We start from the raw sequence: 17892 nt of genomic DNA on the forward strand, positions 1-17892 counted from the left end.
AGTTAGGGGTTCAAATCTCCGACATATAAGAAGGAGCTTGACCATTAACAGAATTAAAAACAAACAGTAAAAGTTTGAAATCGATACTAAAATGAAATGGAAGCCAGTGGAGCCATGATAGCTCAGGTTAAAAATCGAGCAGCAGCATTTTGAATAAGTTCCAGAAAAGAAATAGAGGACTTGGGAGGACAAACATAAAGTGCGCTGCAGTAGTTCAGTCTTGAGCTCATAAAGGCATGAATTGCTTTTTCATAAAGTTAATGAAAACCTCAACAAATAAAACGTTTCTTGAAAAATGTTATTATAACTCAAACGTTAATCTTTCACTTATAAAAACAAAAACTTTAGCAAGCATATGAGTTATAAATTAACTATAAGAATAGCAGCTGCATAAGAAGCAAAGTAAGAGACAAATTATCATAATTTTATCCATAATTTCCAACTCAAAGCTGTATAAACCTGAAAACTTATTGAGTGTAAGGAATAAACAATAGCCACGTTTATATGCTGACTTTTATTCATACCGATTCAAATCATTCCGAATGGAAATTTCACATCAGCTGTTTACATGTCATTTCATCTATTCCGATCCAGCGTTTACATGTGTCTGCCTTTATTCCGAAAGGACGTTTGACAACTGCCGTCTGACATGCGCAGATGAATCAAAACAAAGTGTCACGTTGCAAAACATGGAGATCGATCGTCAGATCAGCTGCTGTTTTAACTTTTCGAGTGGAAACAAAACTTCAGAATGACACGCCGTTCATTTAAAAAGTTGTGTGGGTGCACTGTGCGTGTGCTTGGAAGCCATGTTGCAAGTGACGTTACTTACGTCACTAAGTGACGTCACCATGTCAGTACGGAGCATGTGCAGAAAGAACGCAACCAGACACCATTCCGCTTCCCTGTTTACATGATATAATTTTACTTCTAATCGGTTTGGGGAAAGGAATATTCCACGCCTGTGAATCGGAATAAAATTCCATTCGGTTTGGGTCTGTTCATTCCGAATGAGGTGTTTATATGGAACACATTTATTCGGTTTGAACAAATATTCCGATTGTAATTGGAATATTTGGCTCCATGTAAACGTGGCAAATGATGTGTATTTGTCAACACCCTGTATAAAGGTGTACATAACTATTAGCCAGATTCTTCTCCGCAGGAAAAAAATTGGCCATAATTTAACTGATGCTGAAAAGTAAAAAAAATTCTGTCTTTCAGAGGGATACAGAACTCTTGAAATATGTATTATATTAGGGTGTGATCACGGAACCACGTTTCATTGCCAATAGTCAACAGAGTAGCAAGAAATGTCTAAAGAAGGAGCTGTGCAAATTAACTGCCAAAGAATTGAGGAAAAAATCAACAAAAAGCCACCGGAACCCATTGTCCTCCCGTGCTGCCATGTTCAACATCTGCAATCTGCCTTGAGTGTGAAGAAGTACAGGATGTTCAGTTCTAAGACACAAAGTTAGAAAGGCTAAAACCTGACCACCTCTGAACAACACACATGAGTTTAAACATCAAGATTGGGATAAGAGATTAGAGAGAGAACAGATTTTTCGAAGAGATTTTTCGTGGATTGATGAGATCACAGTGATTTCTCGTTTTTCATGTTTAATGGGGGCCACCCCCCCCAAGATAATCGAAATCCGTGAAGTACAGGCGGAGCTTATTTTCATGAAAAATTTTAAATGTGTTCAATGTATTTATTCAGATTTAGCATTGGAAAGAGATACATATGACATGCTTTATCCCCAAAGAATAATAAATTTTAAAAAACTTTTATGTACATTTTAATGAATGGTTTTTAAGCACTTCAAATGTAATAATTACAATAAGTTTTAAACATGTAACTGTCCCACCGAATTATTTTTAAACAGAATAACGTAGCAAAATGCTAGTTTTTATTAAATGTTCATAAAGTGAGTTCAATCAAATCCGCTCACGCTGCTCACTTACACACACATTAAGTAGCCACATGTGAACTAGCTAAACGTGTCGGCTCCTTTTGAAGCGCAGCGCTCCCAAGCTTCTCTGGCAAAATCAAAGGTACGCCTGTCACTCATTGTCAACAAGCAGTTGCCCTGGTGAATAAGAAAACCAGCAGGAGGAAGGGTGAGAGGCTATATATACTGTACAATAGTTTATTTTTTAATTGAAAAAAAAATCCGCGATGGACTGAGAGCGCGAAGTTTGAAGCGCAAAATAGCTAAGGATCATTGTACTGTATAAGTCTGTGGTTGGATCAGTAATAATTAGGGTTGTTCCGATCATGTTTTTTTGCTCCCGATCCGATCCCGATCATTTTAGTTTGAGTATCTGCCGATCCCGATATTTCCCGATCCGATTGCTTTTTTTTTTGCTCCCGATTCAATTCCAATCATTCCCCATAATTTTTCCCGATCATATACATTTCGGCAATGCATTAAGAAAAAAATGAATATAACTCGGACGAATATATACATTCAACATACAGTACATAAGTACTGTATTTGTTTATTATGACAATAAATCCTCAAGATGGCATTTACATTATTAACATTCTTTCTGTGAGAGGGATCCACGGATAGAAAGACTTGTAATTCTTAAAAGGATAAATGTGACTCTGTATATTGTGACTAAATATTGCCATCTAGTGTATTTGTTGAGCTTTCAGTAAATGATACTGTAGCCACTTAACTGTTCTGCCCAAATGCATGATGGGAAGTGCAACCATGACTGTGCATAGTGGCACCAATTGATATATCTTCTCTGCGTTGGGAAATAACATAGGGTGTTAAGAAAAAGATCAATCACTACATTTCTTCCCCACATTGCTTCTCACGATATTTCTAATTGTTGAGAGAGGGATTTTAAGGCTTTAGCCAATTAAAAAAGGCTCCAAAGACTGCCAAAATTCACTCTACTCATTTTACGCTGCCTTTTACCTCTATTTATAGATAAAACGGCGCCATTATAGATTGAACGCGACAATACGTCAGTGGGTCGTGCAGCGCATACGGTAACTGCGGTAAATATTTTAACGTGATTAATTTTTTTTTTTTAAATTACCGCCGTTAACGCGATAAATTTGATAGCTCTATTTAAAGCCAAAACTAAAGACTCTGGATGAGTGTAAGACATTTTGTCTGTAACGTTAAATACAATTAGAAAACGATTCAATTAAAAATATATATATATATTAAAAAAAGGCATGTCCGATATTTTTTTGCCGATTCCGATACTTTGAAAATGACGTGATCGGACCCGATCGATCGGGACATCTTTAGTAATAATGTGTTTTTTCTTTTTGTTTTTTTTAAAAATTATTCTCATCTTCAACACTTAAAAATAAAAAAGTAAGATGGGGAAATGTCATTTAGTTCCTTTCTAATTCTCCTCACTTAAGCCCTTTCAGACTTATATCCCGCTACTTTGCCGTGTAATGTGACGCGGGATTTAACCGTGTCGTAGCTTTCAGACATGGGGGGATGTACCGGAAATTACCATGGTAGGACACTTTCAGACATGTGCACCATGTCGGTGCGACGGGATTTTACTAACCCGGATATTACGCCATTTTTGTGTGGCGTCAGCAGCAAATCAAACCACTCTTCCAAAGATAGACGCAGAAAGAGCAAGAGATATATTCTGACTGATGGCTATGGTCTCCTCCTCGGCTCCAATGTCCAGTAGCAGTTTAATTTTGCTAGCTTTCCAGTTTGCCATTGTGATAATTGCAATCTTTATTTACAGCCTGTGCTACAGTCCCATGATATTTACGTTCTCAGCTTTCGCGCTCTGACATGGGACTTAACCGGGTGCATTTACACATGCCACTGCACGCAACCCGGTTAATGTCCATGTCATCTGTGTCAGTCGACCTTGGAATTGCTTTCAGACATAAGGGCTACCAATTCAAAACCAAGATTTATGTCTGAACACGTTACCTCATAATAGTGTACATACTGTAATGATGTTTTCTTGAGAAAGCCAAAACTTTACTTTTCCTACTTAAAATGTTTGAAGGTTTGTAAACATTTTGGATTGACCAGAAACACTGCGGTTGTAAAATAACAATATTAATCCAATAAAAATGCAGAATAATCAGTGCACATGGCGTATGCATAAAATGCTGAATACTGGGGCTGACAATGAATCGTGCCGATAATCGATCCATCCCTAAAACACACTTCACATTGGGTTGTACCAAGGGGGAAATTAGAACAAGAGCAGCAGAGGCATTTTCCTGGTGAGTTTAAGGACAGAAATGGGAAATTCACAGATGTTGCCTTTGAGCCCTCAACATGCGAGTGACTCCAATCTCTTCATAGACATAATTCCGCAGATGTGAAAAAAGTGTCTTTCTGGAATCATTTGAAAAAACAGCAAGCAGCCCGCATCAATGCTCGGTTTAAGCGGCGTTTGTGAACAGGTTGGGTGAGAGTGTATTTCAGGTGTTTCTTTTAAGTATAAGCTGCTGGGCGTCCATATGCCGCAGGTGTTGCAATAATCGCGATGAGGAGACGAAGCGTGGTCTGTTATCATGCGAGTGCCGCGGTCCTCGTCACTTACTCATCGTTACTGACAGACGGACGACCTCTTCAGGAATGGAAGCAATGAGTAAGTAACTCCAAACCAACCCCTTCCCTCAAGTCCATTTTAGCCAATCAAAAGCTTGAAAAAGCCATTTATGGCAAGCTACAGGAAATGAAGAATCACACAAGGACCAGAAAAAGATTGTTAAAGTTGTGAAACTGATTGTCCAGCAGAAGCGTAGGTGAGATCAATATTCCCCAAATCTAAATAAAATAATGTTTAGAAAAATGCCATTTGTGACATTATAATTCATTTAAAAACAAACTATGATGCTTTTTATTTTTTGTTTGATTAATGATAATGATTAAAGATACACAATAAATATTCAATTTACACATTAAAAAAAAAAAAACTAAACCAATAAAAAGTATTTATGTAAGCAATTCAAAGATAAATTAAAATAATTACAAAATTGAAAACAATTATATTACAACTATGACATGGAGAAAAAAATAATAAAAATATGGCTAAAAATACATATTTAAAAACTAGCTTTCTTAAAGCAACACTTGGCAACTTTCAGTTTTTAGTGTTTTTGGCGACGTCAGTGGACGAAAACAGTAGTGTTTTGCCTAACCTCGGTAGTACGCCAGGCACGTCTACGGCGCAACAATGATGCCGTTGCGTCAACGCAGTGAAACGCGGCCGTTAAAGTCAATTAGCCAGTGCACACCAGTCACAGTGCAGCCGCGTTTTAGACGCGCCCCAGAAGCGGCTCAACGTGTCACACGCGAAAAGAACGTCAGAGTTTATTATTTGACGCGAGATGCGACCCTCCTGCGTCAATATTACTAGGTAGGATTGGGCAGACCGCAACTCACTCGTGTAAAAAATACGTTGAATCCGATCGATTTTCAAAATAATATGCAATCGTAACTCTTACTTTTCGAGTCAATCAGATCTCTTGAGACTGTGGGTAGATCTGGTCACAGTTTACTTGTAGTTGTTGATTAATTGCTTCTCGCCAGGACAGTACCAACTCTGCTTTTAACCTCGGCGCGGTGCGCACCACCGTGTTTAATACGAAACCCCTCCTACCACAACAAAACAAGTAGGAACTAATATTCACATATGAACTAGAATTATACAACATAAAATATACAAAATAAATTAATACTATATCACATTTGTAAAACAAATACATAATAAAAATAAATAATAGACCATATAAATAAAATAAATTGAAATGAGCCAAAACCTCCACCACCTGTAACTAAATATTGTATTGGCCCGAATATAAGACGGTGTTTTTTGCATTGAAATAAGATTGAAAAAGAGGGGGTTGTCTCATATTCGCGGTCTAGACATTATACCCATTCACGACGTTAGATGGCGCCAGATATCATTGAAGCGATGTTCTGTCATGACAGATCTCAGCTACTCTCAATTTTAACAGTTTGCATTATTTTATTGCAATGTTTTTCCTTATTCAGATTTGTTTCAAGACTACAGTTACAGTTAGACTTCACTTTAATGGTTAATGCAGTTATTGCAATCTTGTTGTTTTATCACAATAGATTGGTTTATTTACATTTCAAAAACCAGAAGCCATTCATTTACAAATGTCATTGAACTTTAGTTTACATATTTAAATGTTCAGATATTAAGATTTGAATGAGGCAAAATAACATGCTTTTTCACTCAAATATATTGTTATAATCATTTGTTTCGGATGTACTGTAATTATTTAATTTAGTGTTCAAAAAGCCTTTTTTCAAACTTGAAAAGGAAGGGGGTCGTCTTATAATCAGGGCCGTCTTATATTTGGGCCAATACGGTAATAAGAATAATACACAAATCCTCCTTACACAATTAAATTTATTAATGTCTGTGTGACGCTTTAACTTGAGAAAATCCATCAATAAAGCTTTTGAAAACCAGTCATAAGAAAAAAAATGATTCATTGAGGCATTTCATTTGTAAAATAAATGTTAAAATCTCTGTAATTTTGATTGCTTTTCTCTTTAGCACATGACTTTTTTCTTCCTTCTTTCAGAAAGAAAGCTGATCAATACTCGGTGTCTGAAAATGGTTGCTGTATTATTGTCTTTAAATACCCGCTTCTCTCACACGATCTTGCAATCCTCGCGTAAACCGATCGAGCCGCTCCACAGACGCTCTGCCCGAAAACGCGTTCTATGAAAATTGACTGCGAGTGTCAGTGGTGCATTGTCGCGCCTGCATCGCTGACGCGCCGTAGACGTGCCTGGTGTGTTACCGAGGTAATGGAAGACCGTATTTCCCATTAAGACCTGCGCAAGTGTCGTAAAATCCTGATCCTTTAGAGCAGGGGTGCCAAACCGGTCCTCAAAGGGCCGCAGAGTGTGCTGCATTTCATTCCAACCAAACGAGATGAATACCTTTTCACCAATCTGGGGTCTTGTAAGTGTAATCAGTCGATTGCAGTCAGGTGGTGCTTGTTTTCGCAGAAACCTCATTGGTTGAACTGTCTGTGCTCAATCGGTATGAACATAAACCAGCACCCACTGCAGCTCTTTGTGGAATCGGTTTGACATCTCTGCTTTTGAGTAATTGTGGCTAGAGCCGCTAGACAATATCATATGACAATGTTAAAATGTTTAATGTTTACTGGTTTAGTGGCTACGGTATCCCCACTCCCGCAACGTTCGACGGCAATCAAATCGACTTCCGTCTTTGTAACGAATCGGGAAAGGGTGACGTGAGATTTGCCGTAAAGCAGGCAGCACATTTCTAGATTTTTTAGTGTGGCAGGGTTCCTACCACCCTCCTCGAATTTGCTTACTGCCAGTGCATGTGACACAGACACCCTAGGGCCGTGACAGAGGTGTCATTTGACTAAAGTAGGTGTTTAGTCACAAAAGTTAAAGGGTATGAAAACGCAAAGGGTGTGTGAGACCTCAATAGAACCGTTATGTGCCAAGATAACAAATATTGATAAAGTTAACAAAAAAATCAAACACATTAATGAGCAATTATCGAAAATAGATCGAAAATGACGAACATTTCCGAAAGTGTTCCGGAAACAGCCGAATGGGGCGGAGACGTCATAACAAGGAAACAAAAGGTCGAGGCAGGTGCCATCGTTGTTTATCGATGAGAGAGTTGCGTTCGTGTTTTATCAAAAAATCGCTAAAATGGTTCAAACCTGTCATGCTATGTGGTTTACAAATAGCCATTTGTCGCAATCTAGTACCCATGAGTTCCCGAACGCGAGAAAAAGAGCTGGACTACGCAGACAATGAGTAAAGTTCGTCAGTGCTAAGAGGGCTAATTTTGCAATTTTATAGGGAAACGGGAACCTGACGAGCAAGAAGATGTGCCTACAACCTCAAAGAAAACAAAATTTATGCTACTTCCCAATCACTAAAGACCCACGAACTGCGAAGGAGTGAATTCGTGACCCGTATGTGAATAAATCGAGTGATTCGAGCATGTCTGCGGAACAGGAATATCAGCTTGTAGAGATCGCAAATCACGGCGACTTAAACGTACATTTGAGACAACAACTCTACCGAAGTTCTGGATTAAAGTCATTTCGGAATATCCCGACATCGCTAGGAGCGAGCTGAAAACTGTGCAACAATTTCCAACATCGTGTATTTGTGATGCTAGCTTCTCTCACTCTCCCATCTCGGGACCATCTCGTCTCAACGAAACAAACTCAGCACTCCCACTGATTCAGCGGGTGAGTTGTATTTTTTCCCTGCACTTAACACGACGGGGCTAAAAACAAATGCTATTTTATATTCGCTGTATTTTTCTGCCGTGTATTTTTCTGCCGCACATTGCCGGTGTTCTGACAAAGTTGGCATGCGCGTAACGTTAAAAAGGACCGCGAATGCAGCGATTCCTAAGTACACACTAAAAACTTTCTTTAAAGAAAGGAATATTAACTTACGTTTGCCATGTTTGGCGCACACAACAACTGCACGTAGCCCTCTCACTTAACGACTTCGCCGTGTCGTTAAGCGTTAATTTACGCCATTTCCGTGTTGCACATGTATGTTTGTTATGTAAAGTTTTTTAGCACCATTGGATAACATTGAGAGTCCAACTGAATATAAAACTGGGACACCGGTCCGTGAAAAAAAAGACCCAAATCACACCGGTCCCCGTGGTGCAAAAAAGGTTGGGGACCCCTGCTCTAATCCCATTCATATTTGTGTCGGTTGGCAGAGCGAAACCGATGATAGCAAATTAAATGATAATTATTCTATACATGACTTTATTTTGCGGTCACGGTGTATCAGCTTCACAAAAAGAAATGCAAAACCATTTGGTGTTTCCCACACGAACTGTTGTCGGGGTTTCATCAGCGTGATTGCTCCCCTCAATGATCCTTTCATTAGGCTGCATTGGCTTTCGTTTGGGCTCGAATTGATAACCCAAAACACCAAAGAAAGGTTCAAAGAAAGGTTCATAACTCTCGTCGGATTCGTCGCTGCAAATAGAAACAAAATTGTCCGCCATCATCACCGCCAGTCAGTACTAAGCACTGAGCTGGCTGTTTCCCGAAAGTGACGTCACGCACACAATATGCTAGATTTCCGGCATCTCGGGGGCGGGTCCTTTTAGCTTGACAATCGACCTAATTTCTATCATTTTCTTGGTGTTGCGATGTGTGTAATTATACGAAGTGGCATGATATGAATTCAAAAGGCATGCGTTGATGGATAAATGATGGAATATTAGCATTTCCCCAGGTGTTGTCATACCCTTTAAGAATATGTTTAATGGAGGTTGAAAAGTATTTAAGTGTTGCTTTAAAACAAATCTCATTCTGAATTCATAAATGCTGAAAAGCATTACTTTCAAAACATTTTTTGTATCATTTATAGGGGTGTGACAAAATACCGAAATGGTGATATATCGTGATACTTTGCATCCCAAAAAGTTATCAATATGCTCCTGTCAAGAATCAAGATATCGTTTTAAAAAGGTGTCAATGTTTAAAAAATAAATAAATAAAATAATAAAAATAAAATAAAAAGGAACCATCAAGTTGCTACCATAATTTTCCACCACAATAGTGTCTCAGTTAACTCTGAAGGCCGAGTTATGCTTCCGCGTCGGACCTGCGCCGTCAAGGATGACCCGATTTACGACCCTGCGCCGCAGCCTTACGTGTTCCTATTGAATTTTCAAACCCTAGCGTCACGTCGACGTGGCGGAAATGGACTGTGATTGGTCCGCTCAGAGTGTTGTTTCCGGTCCAGCGTGAAATCACCGCCATTGTAGAAGAGAATCAAACATTATTTTTCTACACGCAAAAATGGACCAAGCGACAGGAGTATCATCGAAGAGCAAGTCTCTTCAAGACATCATAAAGATTGCCAAATGGCAAGGTCAGCGAATGCATAAAATAAATCGAAGAACCACCGAGACTTGTGTGTCCGGAATCGAGTGGCCACACGACGCGGTGACCCAGTTGGCCCAAAAACTGCCAGCTTTTTATCACTTTATGTCGTATTTTTGGTTGGTGCACTCATCATTTATTGTGTACTTATGTTTGCTTTCAGTCTGTGACTTATTTACGTGTCACACTTCAAGTATATGAAGAATAAAGCACAGGTTTGGTGCCAAAAGAATAGTTTTGATGTTTAATTTTCAACAACAAACAGTTAACACATGATACATCATCACTGATTGAGAGTGCCTCAGTGCTTTTATGATAACGTTAACATCAAGGCTTCCAATGCAGTTTGGGAAGTTCCATAGACACCAGAAATCTGCTATGGCTTCCCACTGGCTGGTTGTAGAACACGGCAAACAAATTGGGCTGGAGGGTTTTGCAGACCTCGGACAAAACGCTGGACGCAGTGCTCGACGACAGTTTGAAGCTAGCAGCCACAGCTAGCTGGTTTCCACCCGAGGCTAGAAGTCTCTATGCGGCATCAAACAGACCGCCTCAAAACCATCGCCTGCGCCTCAACATTTGTATGATTAACATTTATTCAATGTCGATGAGCTGAAGATCCACATTCAAGCGTTCCATCTTGTATTGTTTATTTTTTCTCCGTTAGACTAGACAAGAGGAAGTCAACAAGCATGCTCCAAAACCATACAAACATAACGCCACACCCCTCTAGTGGCTTGGCGGTGAATTACAGAGCAACGCGGCCGGAGAACCATCGAATGTCGAATGACGCCGTAGTCGCTGCGCCGTCACCGCAACGCGGGAGCATAGCTCAGGCTTAAAGCTGCCATTGACAGCACTCGACGCCCAATCCGTTTAGACTGGGAACATTCGTTCATTCAAAACCAGAGCATTCACAGTCATTCGGTCCGATTTTCGGGGCATTTTCAGGTCACTTGCAGTGCATTTTAGGGCATTTACAGGTCATTTCCTGTTGAATTTGAGTCGCTGCCAATTCATTTGGGTGATTCCCAGGTCACTTCCTGTTCCGTAACTCCAAATAAACAGGATGTGACCCATGAAATACCCCCAAATCAACAGGAAATAACTGAAAATTAACAGGTAAATGACCTTAAATGGCCCAAAATTACCTCTTTGCCACATTGGCTGCCACTGACGGCAATGGACGTTATTATTAATTTTAATATCAAATATTGTGCCATACAATTTTCAACTGGGAATTTATATTTCCGAAAAATGTTTTAAAGACGCACATAGCGATTTTATACAAATTAGAGTATCACACCACCCCAAAGTTTTATTTTTTTCCGTCTAGATGCATTTGGACATGGACTGTTCTCTTGAAAGACAGGTCATTAATTACCAGTCAGTATTCATCAGTTTGATGTTCTATAAATAATGTAGCCATCAATTACAGTTCAGTAAAAATTCACTTGGACTCATGCCACATTTCCACTGTGACTCAAGTGCATTGGACCGTGGTGTTTGCTTTCTGGCATTGTACACATGCATACTCTGGTACCCGGTTATGTTTCTGAGCTTCCAAATAGTGCAGGTGAATGCGGGATGACATGTGCATGCTATATTAGCTAGCCACTGCTTACCTTTCACCTTGGCGATTAGCATGCCCGCTTTGCCCAGAATGTCCACAGAGTTGAGGGTCTGATGTTTGGCAATGACGGCTTTGAGAACACGCAGCAGCTCAGCCAGACGTTCCTGGACTACCTGCTGAAGACCCTCCTTGTCCTCTGGGGCGGAAACAATGAAACGAGTGTCGTCAGTTCAGTCGCTCAGTACAAAGCCGCAGTTGCAGTCATTCTTTACATTCTTTTGGTCTTTGTTAGTGAACTGAAATACTACAAAATATTACTTGGGATCTGCTTATCTTGCCCTACAGCACTATATAAGTGGAAGGTGTCAAATCTAGGGCCTAAAACATTTTTATTATGCAGTCACTAAGTGTCAAAATTGTCCAAAAGAGAATGTGGACATGACAGAACAAATTAACCTGGAATATCATCAAAGCACACAACATTGTAGCGTGTCCACAATGTGTCACTCTACCACAGCACAATACACAATACCACAATACATTCACATAATGCAGTTAATTTGTTAATTTATTATAGAGGAGCCAGATTGGGTACAACTGTAACAAAATTAGTCTCGGACCATAAACACTGATGTGCACAATATTGTGCAGCCAACGTATGTCACAGACTACTAGAATGGCCCCAAGCAGTGTCAAGTGTTGCTGCCACACAAATGCTGACGAAAATAATTACGGAGATTCGGGACCAAGAGAGGCTCGCTCGCGGGAACCAGGCCAGGGCAGATGAAGACTGAACCACCTGAGCGGATTGCGGCGGAGGTGGGCCTCCATGACTCCCTCGGCTATTCCTCCTTACACAAATTTGACAATCACTCTAATCGATGAACTTACAATTGATTGACAACTTTACCTAAGTGTTACGTCGAATCAATGACTTTTGGGAAGAAAATTCATGTGAAAACAAAAAAAAAAAAAAGAAAAGCTGTTCATGTACCACAATGAATAATCCCTACTCTACCATGTTTTGATTGTGTGTCCTTGGTCTAAGGGGATGGACTTGATAAGCATATGCTTCTCTCGTCAGCCCTTGTCTTTTCGTTGGGTTTTTTCTTCGGGTTAATCATATCACAAAGCCATCTTGTAACTGTCAATGATACCGATGATGCTGACAATAAATAAATAAATAAAAATTCCAATTGTCATTTAAAGATGGCTGCTCAAGGAAAGTAAACCTGCAAATCACGAATTTCTACGACAAAATCACATCACTTGCGAGCGTAGCCATTGTGTGACAAATGGGACATATGTTCAAAATTCTTTGCACTGGGATGTACAGTGGGGCAAAAAAGTAATTAGTCAACCACTAATTGTGCAAGTTCTCCCACTTGAAAACATTAGAGAGGCCTGTAATTGTCAACATGGGTAAACCTCAACCATGAGAGACAGAATGTGGGGGAAAAAAACAGAAAATCACATTGTTTGATTTTTAAAGAATTTATTTGCAAATCATGGTGGAAAGTTAAGTATTTGGTCTATACCAAAAGTTCATCTCAATACTTTGTTATGTATCCTTTTTTGGCAATAATGGAGGCCAAACCTTTTCTGTAACTCTTCACAAGCTTTTCACACACTGTTGCTGGTATTTTGGCCCATTCCTCCATGCAGATCTCCTCTAGAGCAGTGATGTTTTGAGGCTGTCGTTGGGCAACAAAGACTTTCAAATCCCTCCTCACCCCGTGGCGTCAAAATGACAACAAGAATGGGGAGCAAAAATCCCAGAACCACACGGGGGGACCTAGTGAATGACCTACAGAGAGCTGGGACCACAGTAACAAAGGCTGCTATCAGTAACACAATGCGCTGCCAGGGACTCAAATCCTGCACTGCCAGACTTGTCCCCCTGCTGAAGAAAGTACACGTCCAGGACCGTCTGTGGCTCACTAGAGAGCATTTGGATGATCCAGAAGAGGACTGGAAGAATGTGTTATGGTCAGATGAAACCAAAATAGAACTTTTTGGTAGAAACACAGGTTCTCTTGTTTGGAGGAAAAAGAATACTGAATTGCACCATACCCACTGTGAAGCATGGGAGTGGAAACATCATGCTTTGGGGCTGTTTTTCTGCAAAGGGACCAGGACGACTGATCTGTGTAAAGAAAAGAATGAATGGGGCCATGTATTGAGAGATTTTGAGTGAAAATCTCCTTCCATCAGCAAGGGCATTGAAGATGAGACGTGGCTGGGTCTTTCAGCATGACAATGATCCCAAACACACAGCCAGGGCAACAAAGGAGTGGCTTCGTAAGAAGCATTTCAAGGTCCTGGAGTGGCCTAGCCAGTCTCCAGGTCTCAACCCCATAGAAAATCTGCGGAGGGAGTTGAAAGTCCATTTTGCCCAACAACAGCCCCAAAACATGACTGCTCTAGAGGAGATCTGCATGGAGGAATGGGCCAAAATACCAGCAACAGTGTGTGAAAAGGTTGTGAAGAGTTACAGAAAACGTTTGGCCTCCGTTTTTGCCAACAAAGGGTACATAACAAAGTATTGAGATGGATTTTTGGTATTGACCAAATACTTATTTTGTACCATGATTTGCAAATAAATTCTTTAAAAATCAAACAAAGTGATTTTCTGTTTTTTTCCACATTCTGTCTCCCATAGTTGAGGTTTACCCATGTTGACAATTACAGGCCTCTCTAATATTTTCAAGTGGGAGAACTTGCACAATTAGTGGTTGACTAAATACTTATTTGCCCCACTGTACCTGATCATTTGAGTGGCTGGCTACACGTAAAAGTCTGCCGGAATACTACTAGCCATGAAAAGATGACATCCCAACAAAATACGAGAGGAGGAAGAGGCTGGTTTACTTGCCTCTTTGGCAATTGCGGTGTAGGTCAGCAATTGGTTTGAAATTGGCCTGCTGTCAATTGTGGAGCAACGGACAGCAGTAGATAAAACAGGCTCGGGAAGTGCAGTAATGAGGGGCTGTGGGAGCAAAACGGGGACCCAAGCATGTAATCATGTGTGGGAAATGCCAGAGGAGAGACTGAGCAGGAGGATTTTTTTTTTTTTTTTTTTTAAATAGAACAGACAAAAAACAAGAGGTAACAATATGACAACACTGGCTGGCTGACTGATCTGCTCACCACAATTGGTGACAAAACACCTGTTAACATACGAGTGTTTTGACAGGAAGCGTGGAGGCAATATCATTTTTGCGCTTTGTGGTTGCGTGCGACATGACCAACTCTGTTAAAGCGAGAGAGAACACTTGTCATGTACATCTTCAGCAGAAAGAATAATAATATGAAGAAGACTAAATGGGAAAAAACCATAGAATTTCCTTTTTCTTAAGTGTAACAGTAGAGAAAAACTTAAGTGAAAACCAGGCTGCCAAGGAGTGGCGGTTTTGACATTTTACATGTGGGGAAGACATTAGATCAATTTCGGTACCATTTTAGCGAATCAAATGCAAGTATGCCAAATTGCCTACCCTTTGGCGTGATGTCATTAACACCCATTATCACATGCACCTGTGCTCGAGTCGATTAAGCCCCTTTCACACATATAGTACCTAGAGCAGGGCGGTAAACCGAAAATTTACCGTCACCGAAATTCTTAACGATGACCGACGTAATTTTGACCATGTCGGTAAATTCGGTAAATTAATAAAACAAGAAAATATAGTCTTTTCATCCCGCTTTGATTCTGTGTTGTTCGTCTATGTTCATTCCCCTTTAAGAAACAGTCAATGGGCTTACGTAGGGAGTCACGTGATCATCAAGGAGCCAATCAAACAAAAGCCCAGTAAGCTAACGCTAGCAGCTAACGCTACAAGCAAAACGTGATGGAGTGTGGCTTAAGGGAGGTTCACCAAACGTTTAACCGACATTTAGTAGACTCTTGGTGGCATCCAGACGGGCTTTCACCCGCTGTCCTCCCCGCTGTTCTCACGATTTCCGGAGATGGTGCTTTCAGTGCTTTCTACTGGTAGCCAGGCTAACGCTAGCTAGCGGCTAACGCTACAAATGAACGTGATGTAGTCGGATAGCGGCTCTAATCTTGTCGAAACGGCTGAACTTAATGAGTGGATTGGGCACGGACTGCATCTAGCAATTACTATGTGGCGTTATTTTGTATCTGTCTGTGTGTGATTCCTCTGATAGCTTTTGTGATGGTAAAGCATTCAGCTTAAAGTACAATCCAACGGCGAAACTTATAATGACCGAGAAATGGCCCCAGCTATTTTTCTGTATGTGCTTATTTCTGTGTCATTATTGCTATCATAAAATCTTAAGCGTTTCATTTGAAGAAGATCAATATAGCTTTAATGTGTGTGTGTCTCTCTCTGTTTGTTTGGGGGTTCATTTGTGCGTGCATTTATTAAAAAATGCACTGGGGGGGACCCTGAAACCATAATGTAAACACTTGTATTTAATAATTATGTCACAGCAGCCATTAACAATAAGTTGTCTTTTTGAAGTGTACTGTTCAAGCTGCAAGTCATTTGTGTTACAATGACATGTTTGCACAGGCATATTGATTTTGATAATGTACATTGTTCAAGTCATACACGCTGTTATAAATGTTCATACTTGAATTCTTATTGCTTACATTACATTTTTATAAACTTAATGTTTAGACTGCATGTACAATTGTTAAATACAGTATATGAAATTGAATGCTGGTAAATAAATCAACAAGAAACAGTTAATCTGTATTTCATGCATTGATTCAGATTTTCAAATTATATAACAGTACGCTTGGCCGAATTTATCGTCATTTATCGTTATCGAGATAAATCTGCTCAATTTATCGTGATACATGTTTAAGGCCATATCGCCCAGCCCTAATAGTACCTGAACACCAGGTTAGGGCTGGGCGATATGGCCTTAAGTACGTATCACGATAAATTGAGCAGATTTACCACGATAACGATAAATGACGATAAATTCGCCCAAGCAGACTGTTATATAATTTGAAAATTTGAATCAATGCATGGAATACAAATTAACCGTTTCTCGTTAAACCATTTAACCAGCTTTCAATTTAACAATTGCACATGCAGTCTAAACATTAAGTATTAAAAAAAAATCTTGTAAACAATAAGAATTCTAGTGTGAACATTTATAACAGCTTGTATGACTTGAAAAATGTACAACATTATAAAAATCAATATGACAACTGTGCAAACATGTCATTCTAACACAAATGACTTGCAGCTTTAACAGCACACTTCAGACAACTTATTGGTAATGGCTGCTGTGACATGATTATTCAACACAAGTGTTTACGTCAAGGTTTCAGTTTTTTTGGGTGTTTTTTTCCCAAAACATTTTTTAATACATGCACCCCCCACACAGATACAACCAGATTAAAGCTGTATTGCTCTGATGCCAATGAAACATTTAAGGTTTTATGATGGCAGAATAAAGCAAACACATACAGAAAAATAGCTGTGGCCATTAAACTGTCATATTATATATAGGCTTCACTGTTGGATTATACTTTACGCTGAGTGCTTTACCATCATGAAAGCTTTCAGAGAAATCACACAGAGATGCCAAATAACGCGACATGATGATTGCCACATGAAGTCCGTGCCCAGTCCACTCATTAATTTCAGCCGTTTCGACAAGGTTAGAGCCGCTGTCCGACTCTTTCACGTTCATTTGTAACCGTTGTTAGCTGCTAGTGCTAGCCTGTGGCTTGGCTACCAAAGAAAGCACTGAAAGCATCCTCTCCTAATATCGTGAGAACCAGGGAGGACAGCGGGTGAAAGCCCGTCTGGAACCCGCCAAGAGTTTACTTAATGTCGGTTGAAAGTTCGGCGAAGCTAACTTAAGCCCGACTCCATCCCGTTTACTTGTAGCGTTAGTAGCTAGCGTTAGCCCACCGGGCTTCTGTTTGATTGGCTTCCTGAAAACCACGTGACTCCATACGTAAGCACACTGTCTGCTTTCTTAAAGGGGAATGAACATAGCCGAACAACACAGCGTCAAAGCGGGATAAAAAGACTATATTTTCTTGTTTTATTAAATTACCTAATTTACCGACATGGTCAAAATTACGTCGGTCATCGTGAAGAATTTCGGTGACGGTAAATTTTCGGTTTACCGCCCTGCTCTACACCAGGTAAACGGGTAACCCTTAAATGTGAAAGCAATTTCCCGCGTCGACTGACACGGAGATTACGCGGACATTTACCATGTAGTATAATGTCGGGACTTACACGGGACACGGCAGGTTTGAAAGTGGCCGTTTAATTCCCAAGTCACAGCGCAAAGGCTCATGGCGTCAACATCATGGCGGGCAGATTGTCATTTCCTCTTACTTCGCAGTTAGATGACAAGCAGCATAAAAACATCCCAAATATCAACATGGCAAACTGAA

General features: G+C 40.1%; 1 protein-coding gene across 1 annotated transcript in view; it reads right to left on the reverse strand.

Annotated features, from left to right (window-relative positions):
* LOC130929725 (rho GTPase-activating protein 29-like) overlaps positions 1-17892 on the reverse strand; it is a 100446-nt gene that overhangs the window by 48397 nt on the left and 34157 nt on the right. Inside the window, exon 3 of the mRNA XM_057857146.1 lies at positions 11548-11691. Coding sequence (XP_057713129.1) covers positions 11548-11691 — 144 coding nt within the window. The remainder of the gene's footprint in view (positions 1-11547; positions 11692-17892) is intronic.

This window comes from Corythoichthys intestinalis, chromosome 14 (genome assembly GCF_030265065.1).
Source record: "Corythoichthys intestinalis isolate RoL2023-P3 chromosome 14, ASM3026506v1, whole genome shotgun sequence".
Taxonomy (NCBI): Eukaryota; Metazoa; Chordata; class Actinopteri; order Syngnathiformes; family Syngnathidae; genus Corythoichthys; species Corythoichthys intestinalis.